Genomic DNA, 21,788 nt, shown 5'->3' on the forward strand with positions numbered 1-21,788 from the left:
GTCAGAACTAAATGACAGGCTGAGAAGATTTCCATCAGTCAGTCTTCCATCAAAAGGAATGCATACTAAATAAACACCTTAAAGACAACCATTAAAACACTGCAGTGGGTGATGCTGAACAGAGACTTGCTCTATTTACTGCTATTAGTTTGGGAAAGAGTTAGCAATGGGAGCTCTAAGCCTGTGGGGATCTGCAGTCAAATTATTTTAATTAACTTAAATGTATTATTCCTATCTCAACTTCACACATTTGGAAGAGATACGAAAGTACAATCGCTCCAAATCTCACAATAAAATCACTAAGAGCGGAATGCAAGAGTAAAAACAGATGCTGCTTTTATGAAGATGACAAAGCTTGTATTTATGGGACTTCTTCACAGAAATGCCACTTTTAATTATGAACAGATTTTCAAGTAAAGTTTTCATAGCCAGAAACGAGGAAGTGACAGACACTCTTCCTCTTCTGCTGTCTTTATGACAAGATTGTCCATTTCATCCCTGTCCAATTCTTCATCACTACAGGACCACTGAGAATCACAATCAGGTCAAAAAGCTTAAATGCCACACATCACCTCTGCCACAGCAGGCTGCTGCTAGCCAGACACAAAGAGGGCTCCTGGCAAGGGCAGCTGTGCATTTTAAAAAAATTGTCAGCGTAGTGTGCGGCAACTTTTAAATTACCGGTAGCCAAACAGGCTTCTCTATCACAGTATTGCAAGAACATTGTAGGCATCACATCTTAACAAGTTGCATTGCTAGTTTTTCAGAAGAACCCTGTGTGTTCCATTTTTTAATTGAGGCTCAGAATTTCTATTGTTTATTGCCCTGGTCAACAATTTTTAAATAAGAGATTCTATCTTAAATGGAGCAAAGGCTGAAAAACCAGCCACACACTCCTACACAAGCCCAGACAAGCAAAGGACTCTTCAACTACTTATTCCCCTACGTAAACAGCAACAAAGAATACGGCAGATTCTTCACTTTATTATACACATCAGCCATTTGCTAAGGGGCAAAGAGCTCAAGTTCTTTCTCCCACGAGAGCAGTATCCTGACCCTTTCCACAAAGGCCAATTACGCAGGTAAACCAGGGATAACACGAGTAAAAAACCCGGGTTGGGGGGAACTTTGCATGGATCCCGATTTTATTGCGGATTTGCTCATTTCCCCCCACCCACCTGGGTTTTTCGAGAATTGTGATTTTTTTTGTTTTAACACGTCTCGCAGCTGCGACTGACTGAACAGCCGTGGCTGTGAGGTTCGCTCGAAGAAGAGAATCATGAAAATTGCGATTCTCGAACAACCCTTCCCTGGCTCCCATCTGCAGAGCCACGCAGGGCAACAGGCTGTATCATGGGCCCAGGGGGGGTCAGTCCTGCCTGCTGTGCTTCGCAGGCAGGCAGGGAAGGAAAAAAGATGCGCCTTCATGCAAAGGTGCACACCCTGGCCAACACGCTGGCTGTCCATGGGACAGCCAACTGTGCGAACGGGCCGGGGTGAGGACAGGTTCATGTAACCTGCCTTTCCCCCACTTTTATTGGCCCGTGCGGAAAGGGTCTCTGGCCCCCTTTCATGCTTCATTCTCATATGCAAGTCAAGACTCACACATAGGGAAATGAGAAGTTGAGAGTCATCAAGAGAAAACTCTGCCAAGGTCCTCATTGATGTTTACAGTAGGAAGGAAAGAGCCTATGGGTCAGAACACTTCAGGTGTATGATAAGCAGCAGAATGCAGGGACAGATGAGAAACCTCGGGGGGGGGGGGGGGGGGGCACATAATCAGTTCACGTAAGAGCTCCGAACAGCAGGTTTATCACATACGGACAGAACAATCACAGCTACTGGGCATAAGTCAGATTGCTACATCCCCGTTTATGCATTTACTGGCATCAAGTCTCACCCCTTCTGCTCGCCCCACCCCAAATCAAAGTGCATTTACTTTAATGATACGAGTTTTAAAATAATTTTGGCTGGTTGTCTAGTTAAGCTGCTTTCTCCATGGTCTTCGACGTGATGCTCCTCTTGATTCCCACACTGTGGCAGAATGGTTTCTAGGGAGAAGAGAAGAACCCTGAGGCAAAACAATGGCTTTTTCTTGAGCAAGTCTGAAAAGGAACATTCAACAGCTTATAAGGCTCCGGGAATCTTCTGTGGCGGGAGGCCTTCTTCGATCCAGAGGGCAGGGGACTGGCTGCCGGGCAGCATTCGCCGGTGAATCCGTCGCAGCCGCAGCAGGTAAAGCAGGATGGCCAGCAGCACGACGAAGAAGCAGGCGAAGAACAGGTAATGGTTATAAACGAAGGAGAAGCTGCGCCAGTGGGAGTGATTGCCGTGGAAGTTCTCTTGCTGGATGTCCCTGAGAAAGGGGCAAAGAAGCAATGTTGAACCTTCAAAGAAGTTGAACCTTCAAAGAAGTTGAACCTTCAAAGAAGGCATGTTTTTACTTCTCATATAACACCACTTCACACCTTAGTGAGTCTATATGCAGTTGGCTTTCTTGTCCTTATGTACTGTGTCAGGCGGGACAGTCACAAAACTCATGGGACTGGGAAGTTAGCAGGCTGAGGAATCTGCAACCTTCAGTTTGGAAAGAACCCCCCAAATGATCACTGCCCCTAGGAACTTTATGGGCATGCTAAGTTCATGGACAATGGACTCCACCCAGACACAGGATTTGCATTCACCAATACTGCTGCTGCTGCTGCTGCAGAGAATGCAAGCGTGACTACAAATGTAAATGGACTGATAACCCTAGCTGCAATACAATGCACTCAACCACACCTTTGCAAGTTCCACCCAAACACTTACTGATTGGTTCCCCACCCTGGGTCAAGGACAATATAGGTATACCCCACTAAACATTCTCTTCTCACCAGACACAGTGTGTAACAGACTTCTCTCTGTGATACACCTCTGAAAATGCCAGCCACAGATGCAGGCGAAAAGTTAGGAACAAGATCTACCAGACCATGGCCACACAGCCCGGAAAACCCACAACAACCAGTTTATGGGAGTTGCTCCACTAATCCTCATCCTCCTTTCAGAACTATCCATGTCTAAACAGCACAGAGCAAAGGTGGCTCTAGCTAACTAACCTGGAAGTCAAGGGTCAAGAATGAACATGGGCACAGAGCACCTGGTGACAACTGGCACTTTGTTACCCATTAATCTGCCACATCCATGTGACCCCATTTGGCAGGCATCTCAGTAGTTCTACATACTGTTCAGGAAGAACAACTATTGTAAAGTTTTCTGGGAAAACAGCCTGCAGAAGGCAGAAGTTGGTGACTAGCCAGGTTCATGGTTAGATAATGCTAAGTACATCCACGCCATACCTCAGAGGCAAAAATCGTGTTCGATAAAGGATGGCTCCCAAGGTCCACTGCACCTCTTTATCATAAACCTGCAGTGCAGTTTTTAAGTTGCCATAGTTTATGGGAAAAGAAAAGCCGCTGTGAAACACTTCAAACATCCAGGCTGACTTAAAGCACTGATACCTACAGAAAATAAAGTCAATAATAAAGAATCAACATGTTATTTGAAGAACAGTGGAACACCAACGTAAAGAGTGCAATCCAGAATAATGTCTAAATCCCATAGCTTGAAGCACAATTGTATACTCATTGTCTTACCTATTGTCTTTAGTGGGACTTACGTAGATCTAACATTCTCTGCATTGTGTCCAAAAACATTAACCACTACCTGAAAGAGTTTATGGATCTGCTATGATACAGCAGTAATGCCTCCAGTGAGCTAGAATTTGGAATTCAGAAGAACTGAAGATGGAAAGGGACATAACTCAGAAGCAACATACAGGCTCTGTCTGCATAAAGTTCTGGTTCAAAGCCCAACAACTCCAGTTAAAAAGATAGCACATGTTGAAAGCAGAAGTCAAGAGTGTACAGGGTTAAAGGAACCAAATGGTTTGACCAATTTAGCCTTAAAAACTCTTCTAGGCTTATTAAAAGTATGATGGGACCTTCACATACATATATATTTTAAAGGGGTATTCAGTTTTTTAGAAGTTACAAGTATATGAACACATAAAGGACAGTGATTTGAGATGGCTCAATTCCTAATCAACCATCATAACCAAGACCAGCACAATCACCTTCTCAGGCATCGAGGCACAGTTCATACATTTCACTGGTACACCACTGTCCTCATGTGCTCTCTATCGAGCAAGTAACTTATGGGGAGAGCCCAATACTCTTTATGAGTAGGGGAACAGAGAGAGGAGAGGAAACCATGCCAGTCATGCCTCCAAACACAAGCCTCCCATGCAAAGTCAGAACACTGGGCATCAACTCACTACTCCACCAAAAGGGGACAGCAGCAGCCATAGGGGCTGTAATGAATCAGGTCGTAGTTATACAGCTGATCACACTTTATCGCACTCTTCCATTCAGGAGCCTAGGGCAGAATCCATGGCTCTCCTCTCCATCATAACTACAAAAACAAAAAAAACTACACCCATCATGTTAACTGTATCATATTGTCAAATAGGTTACACTTCCAGAAGTGTTTGATGAGCAGCTGTTCAGACAGCAAGATCTAATGCCTCCTAGTCTCCTTAACTTTTTTTTGTTCTAATAGTTTTGTTTTAGCCCTGCCTCCCTGAGAAGTTTGCTTGAGCAGATTCAATTGCGAAGGTGAACAACACTCACTTCAGCCGGTGAAGGTCAGCGTGTGATGCGTAAAGATGACGGTCGAAACGTTCCCGCAGCACAGACCACTTTGTGGCACAATAGTCCTGAAAGTGAAAAGGATACCAATAAACACATCTTAAAACACTTAAGAATATTTTTATTTATTTATTTATTTGATTGATTTCTAAACCGCCCTCCCCCGAGGGGTTCAGGGTGGTGAACAACAATGATTAAAACAGCTTAAAACGTAACATAAAACTGATTAGCAGCAATAAAACCCGAAACCGTACAACGTCAGATGGCGTTCCACCCTTCCCCCCCTCCCTACCATTATGCCCACGGGAGGCCAGATGAAATGGCAGCGATGTTTTTAACCAGGCTGGCCAAATGCCTGGCGGAACAGGTCTGTCTTACAGGCCCTGCGGAAACTCTGCAGGTCCTGCAGGGCCCTGATCTCCCTTGGAAGCCTGTTCCACCAGGTAGGGGCCAGGGCAGTAAAAGCCCTGCCCCTTGTAGAGGCCAGCCTGATAGCTTTAGGGCCAGGGATCACCAGGAGGTCCTCCTCCGATGAATATATAAGGAACATGGATCACTGAGTTACCTTTTCAGTGCTGGGAACATATTGAATACCTATTTATACAGCAGCTTTGAGCACAAACTGCTTCCTAATTTCTCTTCTTGCAATCACCCTGTAGAATAGCTTCTTTTAAAATTAATACGCCCAGAGGACATTGGGGCAGTAGTCCTAGCCACATAGTACATGTGTCAGCCAGAGGTGAGGAAAGATGAACATGAGAAGGAAGACTGAATGCTTTACAATCTAACATTTGAGACAAGAAAGGAGATAAAGGGGAGAGGAAGAGGGCGGTGGAGGCAAGAGTAAACGAGGGAAGGACCCGCATTCAATTCCATTTACACAGGCCAGCTTTACCTTTGCAGCTTTCAGAAACTTAGCAGCACTGTACTCTCCCCCCATCCGTAATACATCTTCGGTACAGTAGTAGAACTCTGAGAACCCGTAGAATTCGCTGTTCTCAAAGTGAACTGGAGGTTGGTAAACGCCATTCAAAGAAGTCTGGGTCTCGTTGGTTTTATTCATGAGAGTCTGAATAACTTCACGACACAGGTTGAAATCTCCCGTTCCACGAAGATGCATCGTCTGCCCATTCTGTTGGATTTCCTCCTCAATGTCTAAAGGCAGACAAGGGTCTAGATAAGGGGTATCGGGACTCATACCAGCCTGTTTGCCTAGAAGCCTGCAATCAAGATTGAACAGAGTTATGCCACTCACATTATCATTGCCTGCCTCTCTACGAGCAACCTTGGATTTCTTTGGTGGTCTTCCATACTACATACTAGCCAGGGCTGACACTGTTTAGCTTCTGAGATCTGTTGAAGGCCCAGTTCACACTGGACAATGAAATGCCGAAGGAGAGGAGCTCGTGCTGCTCTTCAATCACTCTATTCAGCTCCAACCCCAATTAAATATATGAACTGAGGCATTACTTCACTTGCACTAAGAATAATTTTTTTAGGCAGCTGCAGTCAAGACCAGCTCCCTGGTGAATTTACCTGTATATCATATTCACATTCACAGGGTTAATTTTGTATGCACACAGTAAGACAAGTATATCCTAGAAATCTGAGCTAGGATCCCATCTGGAATTTCTGCCTAATGGGACCAATGATTTTCACCTATTCCCCTTGCAGTTATTCCTGAGAGCCTCCAGGAACAGTATTTTGAGCTGTGTGTTGGGCTATCTTGACAGTGGTGGGAAAATCAATGACACCCCCCCCCCGCCCCCCCCATGGTCAGAGAAACTCTAGGCAGGATTTAAGTTGCAATGTTTGAAGTAGCCTTAGAAAGGTGTAATGAGCCAATCTGGTGTTGACGGATTTAGATATTTTGTTTCTCTTCATATCAGGAATTCTCAAACAAGTCTCAATGATCTAATGTTGCCACCAACCATATATGGCTTACTTCCCTGCTCTATCTGAATAAGACTGCTTTGGAAAATAGGGTACTGAAGTTCACATTTAACTGGCAGATCAAACCCAGTTTTAATTGATCAACCATTAAAGGTAAATTTTAATCATTGTAACAAGCTAAGGGCCTCTTTGTTCACAATTAAAGGCTATTTTTATTCTGGTCTTAATGAAATAATTGATAAAAAAGAAATATGTGGAAGACATCATTTGCTTTTAATGATGAGTGTCAATGTGTGCTAATACCAAATTCTCATACTTCTTTTCAGTATCTGAGAGAAGCTACCTACACTTAAGCTTATGGCAATTTTATCTAAAATCAATCACTTTTTTAAAAGGCCACCCTATAGATCCTGTTGCAGTAAAAGAGACAGAACAGAAACTTTAAAAAATCAAGATAGGACCACAGACATAGTTAGAATAAACCACTTCTTATATTTGTGGGATGGGGGTAACAGTGCTGTGATCTTGACCACAACATTTTTGTGATATACAGAGTTCAGAAATGTATGAATTGCACAGGTGTTAGAATTCCACCCCCCACCCTGCAAACATAAATGGAGTCGGAGTATGACGTCTGAAGGATCCCTATTCAATACATAATTATTATTCTCAAGGTAGACAATTCATGTTAAATGGCTTTCTAATCCAATCTAATCCAAAAACCTTTATTAGGCATAAACCAGAAGTACCATACATTCCAAGTACAAAAACAGGATCATTTTTATATATCATGTAGAACATGGATTAAAAATGTAGCAACTGCTTCAGAAATTTCTACATTAGGGCTGTTCAATAGCTTAGACATTTTTAGTTTGTCTGAGAGAAACATAAATTCTAGAGGTAGTAAAGCTCCCAGATCGGTTCTTTTATCATTATACCTCGAACAGTAAAGCAGGATATGAGGAATTGAGTCCATAGCGTTGGGACAGTACCGACAACAACGCTCACTTTGTGGGATGTAAATGGCTTTCTATATATGCCAATATCCTGGCACCATTAGCCTGGTGATCATATCCTTCAAGAGTTATGCACAGAACTTTTAACAACTTCAGCTTTAGCAGTGGAGATAGAGTCCTTAAAGGTCCCATGTACATCAGTTTAATGTTAATGTTTAATGTTGGGTGTATAAGACAAGTCAAGCATTTTCAATATCAGGGCAAATCATTCACAGAACATCACCTGTTTCTAAATATCATGTTGGCAAATATGCCATCTGTATATCTCTGCCGCGCAGCGTTCCCGCCAAAGCCGAGGAAAGTTGCAACATAGACTCTGTACACGTGTTCTGTTTGATGAGCGTCACATCCCAAGTTGAACTCTGCAAGTAGATTCTTGGCCACCTCCTCCTGTAGGTCCCCAAACAAGAGGATAGAAGGCATGAATAGCTCTGCTTTATGATTTATGTAGCCACACCCCAAATACTGGGGAATCAGTTCAGATTTATGTCTCTGGAACTTTTTCATTAGAAATTTCTCTACAAAAATCCTTCAAGCCTGACACTAAAACTCTAGAGAAAGGGACATCCATTCCAATATGGACCAGTGCAACTTGCCCACAGTGGAATTAAGCCCATTGCCAGTAGCATAATAGCATATATGCTCATGTCCATCCCATTAACTTTGCCTCTCCCTTTTCTCCCCTCTCCACAAAAGTGAAACGTAAATTAATGCAGGCCTGAAAATGGTCACTCAGCTATACCCAGTAAAAATTGTGTCCAGATGAGGGAATTTTTAAAAATGGAATGAAAAAAAGGGGGGGGGGGGGAGGCAGGGAAGAAGCCACATTTGACTTCCACGGGAATGCATGGGTTAGTATGCAAAACTGAATTGTTATTAGGGTGTTGTGGTTTTTCCGAGTTGTGTGGCCGTGTTCCAGCAGCATTTTCTCCGGACGTTTTGCCTGCATCTGATACAGGCGAAATGTCAGGAAAAAATGCTACTAGAACACAGCCATACAACCCAGAAAACCCACAACACCCTAGCGATTCCAGCCGTGAAAGTCTTCGACAACACCCTGAATTGTTATTATTAACATGCAGTGGTGAAAAACCATTTTCTACCTCCCCAGTCCCCATTTCTGTAAACTCAAACAGGCAACAACAAAGGAAGGATTAATATGCAGCTGGAGGCTGACATCCATGACTGACAGTTGGCACTTGACTTTTGACAGTTCAAGAACAACATTTAGGATACTCTAGCACTGTCAGGAGAGAAAAACAAACTCTTAAATGTCGTAATGGACAACTGAGTGCTTTGTCAAAGGGACAGGTGACTAATGTGCAAAGATTTGCAAAGCAATTTTTAAAAACATCTTCACTAATAGTAAGCACAATGAAAGATGGTTTGTTTGCATTTCTGGCACTTAAAAGTATGAGGTGAGATTCCTGTTTTGGCAAATGCTGTACACTTATTAACTTGCATCTTTAGCACGGAGTTTGGCATGGCCCAGGACAATGAATCTGGTGCTTGGGAGAGGATCCAGCTCATGCCCCCTCCTCAGGCACAAAATGCACTGGTTAGGCTCTGATCAACACAAGATGTCAACATTTTGCCATTGCACACATTCATCGTTATGTTAAAAAGTAGCCCCCTCAGTCACTGCAGGCTAAATCACAAGACCTTTCTTTATCAAAGTAAAGAGCAATACATAAAAGGCAATAAATATTTAATGCATAGTTGCTCACGTGGCTTCACTGAAATCTCATAACAGGCAGCAAAGCATCTTGATGTGTTATTTACAAGAACACAACCCCTGCCATGCTATCTTTTGGGACACTCCCCCCCCCCTCCCGCAAAGGCTAATTTTTTACACTTTGGTTTTGCAGCCCCCCATCCCCACAACTACTATCCTCCACCCATACAACAATACATAGCTTTAGCATTAGAAGTCTTTAAAGCGTCATTACTTACTGGCTGTTGTGGGTTTTTCAGGTAGTGTGGCTGTGATCTGGTAGTTTTAGTTCCTAACGTTTCATCCACATCTATGGCAGGCATCTTCAGAAGTATGCCACGGCAAGATGTGTTTCTATCTGTGGCACTCAACACTATACCATGGAGAGAAGGACGTCTTATTGTGGCATGCCTCTGATGTGGGCAAAACATTAGGAACTGAAACTACCAGGCCACAGCCACACAGCCCAAAAAACCCACAACACCCAGTTAATTCCGGCTGTGAAAGCCTTCGACGATACACTGTCGTTATTTACTGGTCATAATGTAAAGAAAGGCTCAGAGAAAAGACAGCTGCGCACCAGAATTAAACAAACACATTTGCATGAAAACCAACTGATGGAATGAATAAATACAGGTGGATCTGCTTAACTGATGAGACACCCTTTTTCGCCTCTTCTTTGGCCTGGGGGCGAAGATGTCATTGCTATGAAGCACAGGACTCACGACACGCCAAAGAAAAAGAATCAATGGATATGAGTTAAAACACGGGGACAAAAACAAAAGGAAAAGAAGGAAAACTGTACAGATAATAACCTGCTGTGAAGAGGCAAAGCTTACAGTTTTAGGGACTTCATATGCTATTTGAGTGGACACACCACCCATGTCAAGTATACCCACAGTCCTCTTTCGAACAATGGCTTCCTTGTTTTCACTGCCAGGAATGTGCACCTCCACGACAGCGTCATCTTCTGAAAGATAGGAACATGAAGGAAACACTCCTGAGAATCTAATGGGGTGGAGCGAACTCTTTTTTAACTTGAACTCTTTCTGCTGCTCTTATTGCCTACAGCGCTGCAACAGAAACTTAAGCCACGTGAACCTAGAGTCAGAGCCTGGCAGACTGCAGAAGGCTGGATCCTGTGGACCTACTCCACTAGCTGTGGAGCTTCCCACAAGGACTCATCCACCTGTGTCAGCAGAAGGCCCCTTCCACCAGAGCAAAGCATCACCATTAGCAGACCAGACTGAAGCTGACTCGCCCGAAACATCTAAGTGCTGGAGCGTCAACATTTATGATTGAAAGCTGTCTTTGAGCAGCAAGGCCCCTGAATATAACTAGAAACAGTACTAAAAAGAAGAGCTAAAAATTGCTAAAGGGTTGGCAACACCACCACAAATTGCTAAAGGGTTGACAACAACATCACAAAGGACTCCTTATTTGATTGTGGGTGGAAAAAAGATGATTAATAGGAGACATGGCTGAGGTTTATAAAATGTAACAAACATTTCTCTGTCATCTATATAATAACAGAACCCCATGAAGCTGATCTACAGTATGTTAAAGTGCAATATGTTCAAAAACAATGCACAATTCATATATGAAATTTAAATCAACAAAACCTGATGGCCATTGGATTAGATGGCTTTATTAAAAAGCACGTTAAAAGGGTATGAAGTAGTGCTGTTTTTAGTACCCTGCTTTTCTCTGCCACAAGGTGCCTCAAAGCAGCTTACAATCACCTCCCTCCTGCCAACAGGCAGCTTGTGAATTGGTGGAGCTGAGAGAGTTCTGAGAGAACTGTGACTAGCCCAAGGTCACCCAGCAGACTTCATGTAGAGGAGAATCAAAACTGGGTTCCCCAGGTTAGAGTCCACTGCTCTTAACCACTACACTATGCTGGCTCCATATCAGGGACTATTAGCCACGATTGCAAAGGAGAAGCTCAGTTCAGAAGCAGCATATCTCTGAAGCAGCATCACCTCTTTCTGGAGCAAACCAGGCATGGACATCACCTTCATACTCTTCTTTTGAGCACCAAGGGGCACCTGGTTAGGTGCTGCTACTGGAATGCATGACTAAGGCCCCTTCCACACATGAGGATAATGCACTTTCAATCCACTTTCACAATTCTTTGCCAGAGGATTTTGCTATTCCACACAGCTTCAAAGGGCATTGAAAGTGGATTGAAAGTGCATTATTTTGAACGTGCAGAAGGGGCTTTAGTGGAACTTGCTTTGATCTGGCAGCATAGTTCTTGCATCAGGGGATGGGGCGGTATATAAATATGATAATAAATAAAAAATAAATAAATCATATTCACACAGAAGAATAAGGCCTCTGATCAAATACCTGATCGTGCATCTTACTACCTGAAGAGTTACATGGAATCACTGTTTTTATTACAACCTGTTTTGGGACACTGGACACAATTCTGCTGGCGCTGCTGATGAGCAATGTCTGTACAGTGGAACAGGGCTGGGGAAGGACACAACCCAGCAGATCACTACTGGTGCTTCTGTGGTGATATACAGCACTGGTTACTATTTAAGGTACTTACCATCATCGGTATGTTCAAATCTTCCAAGGACAAAGTTGATGCCAATCCAAGCATATACACCTACAGAAATTGAACACAACACTTCTAAACACTTAAAAGTTATTGTGTAGTACCTTTAATAAAATAAATAGTATCTTTAATAAGAGTGTTTATGCACAAAAATCCTCACACCATAGTTTCCTTTTAAAATATTCCATTAATCTCGACATGCCGCTAATCAGGTATCAGGTGATCTAAACAATATTGTCTGGATTCTGAAGATGTGACTGAAACCAGAAAATACCAACTGTCCTAACTCTGAAGTTTGTGCAGAAAGGAAAACTGAAAAGAATATGAGGCATTTCCTGTGCTCTGGGGTTCCAAGTTCTGCCATGAGGGTGTGCTCTTGTAGCATTTGTGAGACTCAAAGGAAGGCTGTAACAGAAGTCTGCCTGTCAGAGTGGAAGGGTTCGGAAAGTGCTGGAAGGCATTAAGCACAGAGGTATGTAAAGGACACAAGAACAGCAGATGGAAGGCACAGAGGTAGATAAGCCAGGGCTGGACCTGAATAGCCTAGCTTAGCCACAGCTGGGAAGCCAAGCAGAATAAGCCACAGTTAGTACTTAGATGGGAGGATCGTCACAGACTGGGGTTTCTAAGGGGGTGAAGACAATGGCAAGCCAACTCTGCTCATCTCTTGCTTTGAGCCTCACGTGGATGGGGTAACCATGTCTCAGGTGAGACTTGACAGCACATTAGTCCTAAATATTTACAAAATGTCTACAGAAAAGAAATGGAAGTGCTGAAATGCTGAAAAGGAAATGATAGAGAAGAACATTTTCAGGAATCCAAGTTCAAACCATACACAGATTAATAATAATGTACTGATAAAACTACCACAAGGTGCTTCTCTATAAACTTAATACTTATTGGAAGATTTACTGTACAATCCGAAGGAGGGGAAGCTGAAGTTGCATAGGAAGCAGTAAAAGGGTTGTGCCAGGACCCATGCCATCAGAGCCGTGAAAAGTAGCATGGATGCCAGTTACCTCAGCAGCCAGCAACTGCGGCATCCAACCTGGAAGCTGGACCCTGTGGTGGCAGGCTACTGCTAAAAATGCCTGAGCCAGTATGGAGGGGGCGTTCCAGCTGGGAATGCCCCCTCCCAGTGGTGCAGACTTCATTTGCAGCAAGGGGTGCTTGGTTCCCACTGAAGGGCCAGTGCCCAGGACAATAATCCATAATTTCAGTGCTGGAGTGTCCAAAAATATCATTTCAAAACCCTTACCTTCCTGTTTTCCTGAAATAACCTCAGCGTGTGAATCCGAAAACAGAAAATCAAAATGCACTGGAATATCAGTAAGCAAGTCTTCTAGTATTGCCTTTTGCTGGCTGCAAGATTTCAAAAAGTTTGACAGTAAAGACACTTGCTATACTTCCATTCTCTATATGAAACTTTGGCCCAAAGAAAACGTATACTGCTACTAACATAGTGTGAAGGTTCAACACACGCCAAAGTAAATCATAGAAATTTAAAAAGCCTTGAAGGATGCACTGAGCATGCTCCAACTACCCCCCACACCACCCCTACAAAGTTAATCCTATTTATCATTCCTTTTCGGCAGTAAATGAACAAAATAGCAGCAAAGGGATTAGAGGAAAAGTGTAAGAAAAATATGTAATTTCTTACAATTGTATTATTTACACTGTACATGCTAATTTGTTTCCCTTTCAGAGTGGATGTGCGTGACCCACACTGCAGTTTACAAAAAAGTTACAAGGGACATGAAACATCACTGGGCAATTCACCTCAAGGAATAAATAATAAGTTATAAAAGAATAAAACCAAGGATTCCCTCTCCCCACTTCTTCCAGTCAACTGAATCTTTTGGGGTTAAGGCAGGAGTTCCCAACCTATTTGAGCCTGCAGGCACCACTGGAATTGTAACACAGTGTGGTGGACATAGCCACAAAACGGCAGTCACGGGGGTGGAACTGCTAACACAATAGCTACCACAGTCATACAGTGAAAATGCTTGTGGTGGCAGCTGCTGCCAAAGCATCAGTTTTAAAAAAATCTACAAAGCCAATCAAATCTCCAAGGGCCTATCAGAAGCCTTGCTGGGAAAACCCCACCTGGCCCAACTAATTTCCAACAATACCTGCTGCAGGCACAAAGAAAGGTTTTGGGGGGTGTCATGGTTCATACAGGCACTGTGCTGGGGATCACTGGGTTAAGGGTTTAATAGAAATAGCTATGCAGTCACCTCTCTGGCAGGATCCTCATCCCTGCTGTACAAAGAATGTAGAGGGGTGTTTCTTTATGCTTTGCACGGGGTACATGTTCTGCAGCAAAGCTCAGAAGTGGAAAAATATAGTCACTAACTTTTTCAGGAGAGGTAGCAAATTCTGAAATGCCTAGAGAACAACAGAGGTATTTTTAATATTGTAGAGTAAAACACAACACAAAAAAGAAACGGACAACAAAAGTTTACTTGTAAGAGATGAAAACTGCATTAAATGTTATCTTGAGGACTTCCGACACAACATTCAGCACAATAACCCAATAAAAGGAAAAAATAGCACTTGAAGAGAATCTACTTGTTTACTGCAATTTTGTAAGCGATTTAATGGTTAAAAAAAACCCTTAAAAGAAAAATTTCATGCCCAAACGAAAGGTATCATTTGATCATTCAAAACATTACTCATAGGATACAAAGTGGATAAAGGAAAGCTTTCCTCCTTCAGTCATAATATTAGAGCCCATCTTATAAAATTGACAAACTCAGGACAAACCAGAGTATTTCTTCATACCACACACAAATCTCGCTGTCACATGATTCAAAGCCAGCAGGAAGCTTAGCTTTAAAGGGGTCTAGAGAAATTAATGGGAGACAGCCACTTTAGGACTAATGTGGCTAAATGCATTCTCCATATTCAAAGGTGAGGTGCCTATAAATGTCAGTTGCTGGGGGAAAATAGCAGGGGTGTGCAGTTGCCTTCATGCCCCACTTACAATTTTCCTCAGAGGGATCTACTTTGGACATAGGATGCTAAATCAGGTGAACACAATCTGATCCACTAGGGCTCATAACACCTTTTTTAGATTTCGCAGACTAACAAGAAATTCAATATGAACACAATTGTGATGAATCAACATTAGGGGACGTGGTTGCCAAGCAGCTCCCTGCCCTAAACAGATTAAATCTGCGTCACAGAAAATGAAAACCACTTTACAGGTTGAATTGGGAATCCTTCTATTCTTTGACTACCGTCGCAAGCACAGCTGCTCGCAAGAATGAGTTGGCAGAGGCCATACTGACATTAATTATGGTTAATTTCAAATATACAGCCCTTCACAAAAACAGCAATTGTCAAATATCAAATCTTGACAATCTGTTTTTGTCAGCTTAATTAGATGCTCAACATTCCTTTAGAGCATTTAATTGAGACTGTAATTCTAAACATTTATTTGGGAGCAAGTCCAATGAAAAGCCACTGGACTTAATACTGAGTAAGCATAGATAAAAATCAGGTTGCAAGGATCATCCCAAATAGAAAGGAATAAGCACACTAAATGCTGCTAACAACAGCATTTAGTGTGAGTGTGTGTGTGTGAACTATCACCAATAAAGCAGGCTGCAACATACCTGGTTTAATTTTCATGACCACTGGTTTTCTGTTCTCATCCCTCATTTGTTTAATGTCCAACAAATCATGTGGATTGCCATTGTGTCTTGGCCAACAATACACAAAGATCCTAGATCCACTGCTGCCACAGTCCACCATGATGCCATAGTTCAGGTTGGGGTTGTTGGTATCTGTGGCTTCTGTATCAGTCACTCGAGCAAGGTACCTAGAAGAAAAAGAAGCAGTGATGCTTAGAAGTGAGTCCCACCCACTCCTGGGTAAAATAATGAAAGAAGACGCAACTGCAAACCCCAGTAGTGTTATGTGGATGTAAGAGTGTTTTTAAAGCATGCATTTAACTGCGCTCATATATTGCGTGATTCAGAGATGGAGGATAAGCTTTGCATCCATCTGGTTTCATGTGGCATCTCCTGTTAGAAGACTACAAATAGTCCAGGTCAGGAAAAACCTTTCTATGCCAGGGATGTGGAGAGCTGCTGCCAATCACAGCACAGCTGAGCTAGACAGACCAACGTGCTGTCCCAGAAAGCAGCAGCTCCAGACATATGCAATATATATTATTTTCAACTGGGCATGTACACTTTTGCACCACATATTTTGTCCTAATTGCTGTTGTTCTTACCTGTGTAGCTTTCTGTCCCTGTAACCATATTTATTCCTGATTACAACAACTGAGTAGTACAGCAAGAAAAACGCAGCAGCAAGCAGACTGAGGACAATAATCTGTCGCAATGTGGTGTTCAACATTCGAGGACAGCCCACTGGTGAAATGCTGAAATGCCACGAAGCAGGAAACAGACAAGAGATGCTGATCCTGAAATGCATAAGAACAGTTCCATCTGAAAGGCTCTCCTGAAACACATGCCAAAAGACCCAACTGCTGCCCCCAAAACATTTTAAAATAGTCAATATTTCACTGTCAAATTATATATGTGATAAACTATAGACAGTGTTTACATGGTTCAAAGCTAGGAAAGAACTCCCAACGGTTAAACTGGTAACTTGCATTCCTAAGTGTTAAAATCCTCATTGATTAATATATGATGGGACAGTAAAGTAACAATATCTCACTAGTCTCACTGAAATCAATGGGGCCTTATCAACGGGACAGTGGAAAAACGATTACAGATTAATCTTGCACAGGCCACATTTTACACCGTGTTAAAACCAAACCAAACAAGCACCCAGCACATGATTTAGAAAGTCACCGAGGTTAAGCAAAACTGTCCACTTGAGAAATAAAAGACCATCAAAATTATTTTTGGTAACGTGGAAACCTTTGTTTTTGTTTATGGCAGCAAAAGCTGAATAGAGATTTGAACCATTTTAATTGTTCTACCTTATATTCAGAAATTGTGAGATATAATCTGTTGATATTTATCACTTTCCCCTTTTTCCATCTTTTTGTATTTTTTCAGTATACGTATAAACATTGGGGGTTTTTTAATTCCGCTTACACACATATTCTAAAAGCTAAATGTGGGTTGATCTATGGATATCTAAATCCACAGATTTGGTTCACACTAAGAGAAAGGAGAATTTTCTCCAAACGTGGAAGACCCCCCCCCCCCCGGGTTGGTGGAAAATAAAACTTAAAATATATTATATGGAAGTATCTAAATCCTATCCAAACAAAAATGTTGTCTATGTATGTACACACAGAGTACTTACCAGGGCCCTACCGCTGCAACACTCATACTAGAAAGAAACAAGATGGGGGGAGTTTGTATGAGTAGGGGAAGACTGTCCGAGAAGGGGAGGAGGGAAAAAGGCAAAGATGGACATATAAGGCTGAAGGGAGAAAGAAGGGTTAACGGCAGACTGTCAGAGAAGTGGTGGCGGGAAAACGGTGGGGGACAGACTGTCACAGAAGGGTGAGGGGAAAAAGGTGGGTGAGGGAAGATTGATATGGTGGAGGCAGAAAGGGGAACATTGTTTCCTTCCTTCACCACCCTGTCTAGGTCAAAAGTGGGGGGAATGCTCCCTCCCTGCAAGTTTCTTGTGGGTCCCCACTTCTCCATATATCTAATTCTCAGTGTGGGCATGTAGATTCTTAAATCCGGAAACTGGAGCCACAGACAGACAAAAGCTGTCTAGAAACCTGAGAAAAGCTCCAAGTTTGCAAAAACTTTGCAAAAAACCTGAAATCTGAATCCATCCATCCATCCATCCATCCATCCATCCATCCATCCATCCATCCATCCATCCATCCATCCATCCATCCATCCATCCATCCATCCATCCATCCATCCATCCATCCATCCATCCATCCATCCATCCATCCATCCATCCATCCATCCATCCATCCATCCATCCATCCATCCATCCATCCATCCATCCATCCATCCATCCATCCATCCATCCATCCATCCATCCATCCATCCATCCATCCATCCATCCATCCATCCATCCATCCATCCATCCATCCATCCATCCATCCGGGCAGGAAAAGAGAAGAGGCTATACAGGTTTTCAGGGAAGAGAAAGAGTGGGACAGAGGAAAATGACATTCCCCTCCCAAACATTGTGAGTCCCCCACGTGTGTGTGCCCACACACACACACACACACACACACACACACACACACACACACACACGTGCGTTGACGGCAGCCGATGCTTGTATGTGCGCTAAAAAACTAACTACCGAGAGACAAAGCTTGCTATCTTCCCGGTGCGAGCTGCAATATGGTAATTGTCTCCTTCTTTACAAAACTGCCTATGGATTATTGGCATTATATGTGAATCACTATATACAATTACTATGATTATTAATTATGCATCAATACCATTTGTGTGAACTACATTCAAAATCCGTATTAATATCATCATTGGACACCATTTCTTCACTATACAATGGGTTGAATCCCACTGATCCATTCTGCTAACAATAACACTTTCTTTCCACGGAACCTAGAAGCACTGTGGGATCCAGTCCACCTATATTGTGAAACATCCTGTTACAACATAAGGTATGCAGTCTCAACACCTTTTGTGTACCTCAGTAATCTGTTATAAAGCAGTTTATAGCTGTTAACAATGGATAGCACAGATGTTGATAACAGCAACAAAGAAAGTTGCTAGGTTTGGCTAATGACTTTAAAGTCAAGCAGACTTTAAAAGGTTGTTTGATCCCCTTGGAATTATCAGGATATTGGTTTTATGTAGTCAGCATTCAGATACTCACCTACCCATTTTGGGACAGTTTCTTCAGGACGAGCAGAACATGGAATGAGATCGTCTTCCAGTATCAGCCAGATGTCACAGATTCATAAGGCACAAGCATTATCCCCAGAATCATTGGTACAAATGGAAACTGGAATAAAAGGATTCCGTTAATATTAAAAGGTAGCATTTCTACTAAGTACAGAGAAAAGAAAATAATATTAACATGTGAACAAATATTGACAACCCATATATTTGGTGTTCTGCTTCCACAGAGCTGGGAGAAGGGTGTACATCAGATCCTATTATACCCTCACAACAACCTTATAGAGTGGGATAGATTGAAAAAAGCTGCTGACTGAAGGCCTACCATGCTTGAGTCCAACAACACTGTCCATCCATGCATTTGCTTCCATGCCATTGCTCCAAGGAGCTAAAGTAGGCAATCACTGTTCTTGTATCCTATTTTATTTTCACAATTGCCATATGAGATAAGTAAGAGAAGGGGTATAATTGGCCCTGGGTTACCCAATAAGCTTTGTGGCTAAGCAATCTATCTCAATTAAAACCAGTAATTCCTAATCCTGTAATAGAAGGCAATTAAAATTCAGTAGAACTATATGACAGTAGGGGGAGAGAGAGGCCAAGATTGATGGAAGTCATTGGTTTTTAATGTTGCTGCCTCAACCATAAGTCTAAGAACATAAGAACATAAGAACAAGCCAGCTGGATCAGACCAAAGTCCATCTAGTCCAGCTCTCTGCTACTCGCAGTGGCCCACCAGGTGCCTTTGGGAGCTCACATGTAGGATGTGAACGCAATGGCCTCCCGATCACCTGGTCTGTTAAGGCATTTGCAATCTCAGATCAAGGAGGATCAAGATTGGTAGCCATAAATCGACTTCTCCTCCATAAATCTGTCCAAGCCCCTTTTAAAGCTATCCAGGTTAGTGGCCATCACCACCTCCTGTGGCAGCATATTCCAAACACCAATCACACGTTGCATGAAGAAGTGTTTCCTTTTATTAGTCCTAATTCTTCCCCCCAGCATTTTCAATGAATGCCCCCTGGTTCTAGTATTGTGAGAAAGAGAGAAAAATTTCTCTCTGTCAACATTTTCTACCCCATGCATAATTTTGTAGACTTCAATCATATCCCGCCTCAGATGTCTCCTCTCCAAACTAAAGAGTCCCAAACTCTGGTGGAACAGCCCCATCTTACAGGCCCAAATCTCATTTGACAGAGCGCTCTATCAGGCTGGGGCCAGGTTGAGGTCTGCCAGTTGAGGTCAATCCAGAGATCCTTCACCTTTAATCTACTGCTGCTCGCCAAGAACACACCACTGAATTCCCCTCAATTATTTATTTAAACATGTACGTGCCACATTTTCAGTCAACTATGGTAATTCAAAGTGGCCCACAAAAACTGGCTCACAGTCACTCTTTAATGTTAGATTTAATTCCTTTTTGCTGCATGACATTGTTTTAAGGGCCTGTGGAAGAAATCTAGGATGTGGAATTATAGGGCAACTCTACTCTCCTTGCTGTCATATGCAACTGTAAGTGGGGAGAAGTGGCTGTATAAAACTCCCAATTGCCTCCCAAGATTTGTACAGATTGGTCTGAAATGCACTGGGGATTTCAGGATTTCAACCATAACACTTTTGAGCACATGTTAAAGTTTGTGCTCCAAATTAGACAACCATCACATAAACAATGATCACTTACCATTGAAATGTAGAGACTTCCGAGTGAAATATGGGAGTTGTTTAATACACTCTGCATTCCTGAACTTTTCTAAGAGAAACCATATCAAGTAGGAACTAAACAGAAAACACATGATGGAAGAAATAGTTAAAATGGTGGGATTCAAATAATTTAACAACCGGTTATTTATACTGTGCCACAGGGTCAATGGTATTACACTGGAAACAATGGCTCGGGTATGGTGTCCAGAACTGTTTCCCTTTTCTGTTTCATATCCGACAGAAGGTATGAGTAGGCCTTGCAACTACAGCCCACTCATTAAAACAGAAAGAATCCCCTATATCACAGCTGCAGATGAAGCGGTTATTTAAACAGCGTGGTGTAGTGGTTAACAGCAGGTGGATTCTAATCTGGTGAACTGGGTTTGATTCCCCACTCCTCCACCTGAGTGGCTCATCTGGTGAACTAGATGTGTTTCCGCACTCCTACATTCCTGCTGGGTGACCTTGGGCTAGTCACAGTTTTCTCAGGACTCTCTCAGCCCCACCTACCTCACAAGGTGTTTGTTGCAGGGAGAGGAAGGGAAAGGAGCTTGTAAGCCACCTTGAGTCTCCTCACCGGGGAGAAAGATAGGATATAAATCCAAACTCTTCTTCTATTAAAAGGGAACGCTGTAGGGGCTGGGTCAAGGGGTAACAACTCTGCCCAGGGACGATCCCCGACCCCCCTTGCTCCACCTCCAGGCTGCTCTGGGGCAAAGAGGTGTCAGGACGTCATTTGCCGCACACAAGATTACCCTTTATCAGGGCAGGAGGCTGCGATCGGGGTCCCGGTGCCTCTGAGACGGGTCAGGCCTTTAAGTGCAGTGGCCACTTTCGCTTCCAACCCTTCCCTTCCGAGCTCGTATAGACCCAAATTCCCCAACGCACCCAGGAGTCCGAGAGTCAGGGCAGGTACAAGCATAGCTCCCCTTCACCTGTTTCTTTCCTGTTTCGCCAGGCCACATACCGGCCGGGAGCAGAGCGACACATCAGCCACCCCTGCTTCCGGGTCCCGGCCGGCGCGCGCCGGAAATGACGCAGGTCGAGGCTCTCTCAGACGGCTAGCGGACTGGAGGTTGGGGGTCAAAGAAGATCTTGGAGACACAGAAGGCTTTTTGTTTGTTTTATTGGATAGGCATAAGACGAGGGGAGAAACTCATGCTTCTGCATAGGGACAGTAAAAAAAAGCCGCTTCGGATTAATACTTCCAAAGTAAAAACGGATTCCCCCCCACTTTCTATGATACTAAGCAAAAGGAGGGTAGAAAGAGCTATAGGACAGCAGCGTAAATGGCTGTTTTCAATATTTACCAGAAGTTCGTCTCATTCGTCGCTTGTATCTCTGTGGCTGTCCTATATAACAGTGTTAGACCCCAGGGAG

The 21,788-nt window shown here is 43.0% G+C and overlaps 1 protein-coding gene across 6 annotated transcripts; it reads right to left on the reverse strand.

The window, feature by feature from the left end:
• Nucleotides 1-319: 319 nt before the first annotated feature.
• On the reverse strand, nucleotides 320-21,433 carry ENTPD4 (ectonucleoside triphosphate diphosphohydrolase 4). Of its 6 annotated transcripts, none has more exons than XM_048512931.1 (14): nucleotides 21,344-21,433; nucleotides 20,389-20,483; nucleotides 18,685-18,813; nucleotides 16,121-16,312; nucleotides 15,498-15,703; nucleotides 14,115-14,265; nucleotides 13,136-13,239; nucleotides 11,869-11,928; nucleotides 9,959-10,278; nucleotides 7,818-7,984; nucleotides 5,581-5,905; nucleotides 4,668-4,753; nucleotides 3,336-3,497; nucleotides 320-2,356 (listed from the first exon to the last, which is right to left on the reverse strand). In XM_048512931.1, exons 3-14 carry the CDS (start codon nucleotides 18,690-18,692, stop codon nucleotides 2,128-2,130), a joined length of 2,010 nt encoding a protein of 669 aa, XP_048368888.1. In that variant the 5' UTR covers nucleotides 18,693-18,813; nucleotides 20,389-20,483; nucleotides 21,344-21,433; the 3' UTR covers nucleotides 320-2,127. The 6 variants fall into 6 exon arrangements, with proteins under 6 accessions (XP_048368888.1, XP_048368887.1, XP_048368889.1 ...); XM_048512930.1 differs by having other exon boundaries at nucleotides 21,297-21,430; XM_048512932.1 differs by having other exon boundaries at nucleotides 18,689-18,813; nucleotides 21,297-21,423.
• Nucleotides 21,434-21,788: the final 355 nt, after the last annotated feature.

Source organism: Sphaerodactylus townsendi, linkage group LG12 (assembly GCF_021028975.2).
Source record: "Sphaerodactylus townsendi isolate TG3544 linkage group LG12, MPM_Stown_v2.3, whole genome shotgun sequence".
NCBI lineage: Eukaryota > Metazoa > Chordata > Lepidosauria > Squamata > Sphaerodactylidae > Sphaerodactylus > Sphaerodactylus townsendi.

Coding starts and splice junctions, on each gene's coding strand:
- ENTPD4 (XM_048512931.1), bottom strand. Junction 15,704..16,120: donor AGGGACAGAAAGCTACACAG/GTAAGAACAACA, acceptor TTTTTCTTCTAG/GTACCTTGCTCGAGTGACTG. Junction 4,754..5,580: donor AGTTTCTGAAAGCTGCAAAG/GTAAAGCTGGCC, acceptor TTTCACTTTCAG/GACTATTGTGCCACAAAGTG.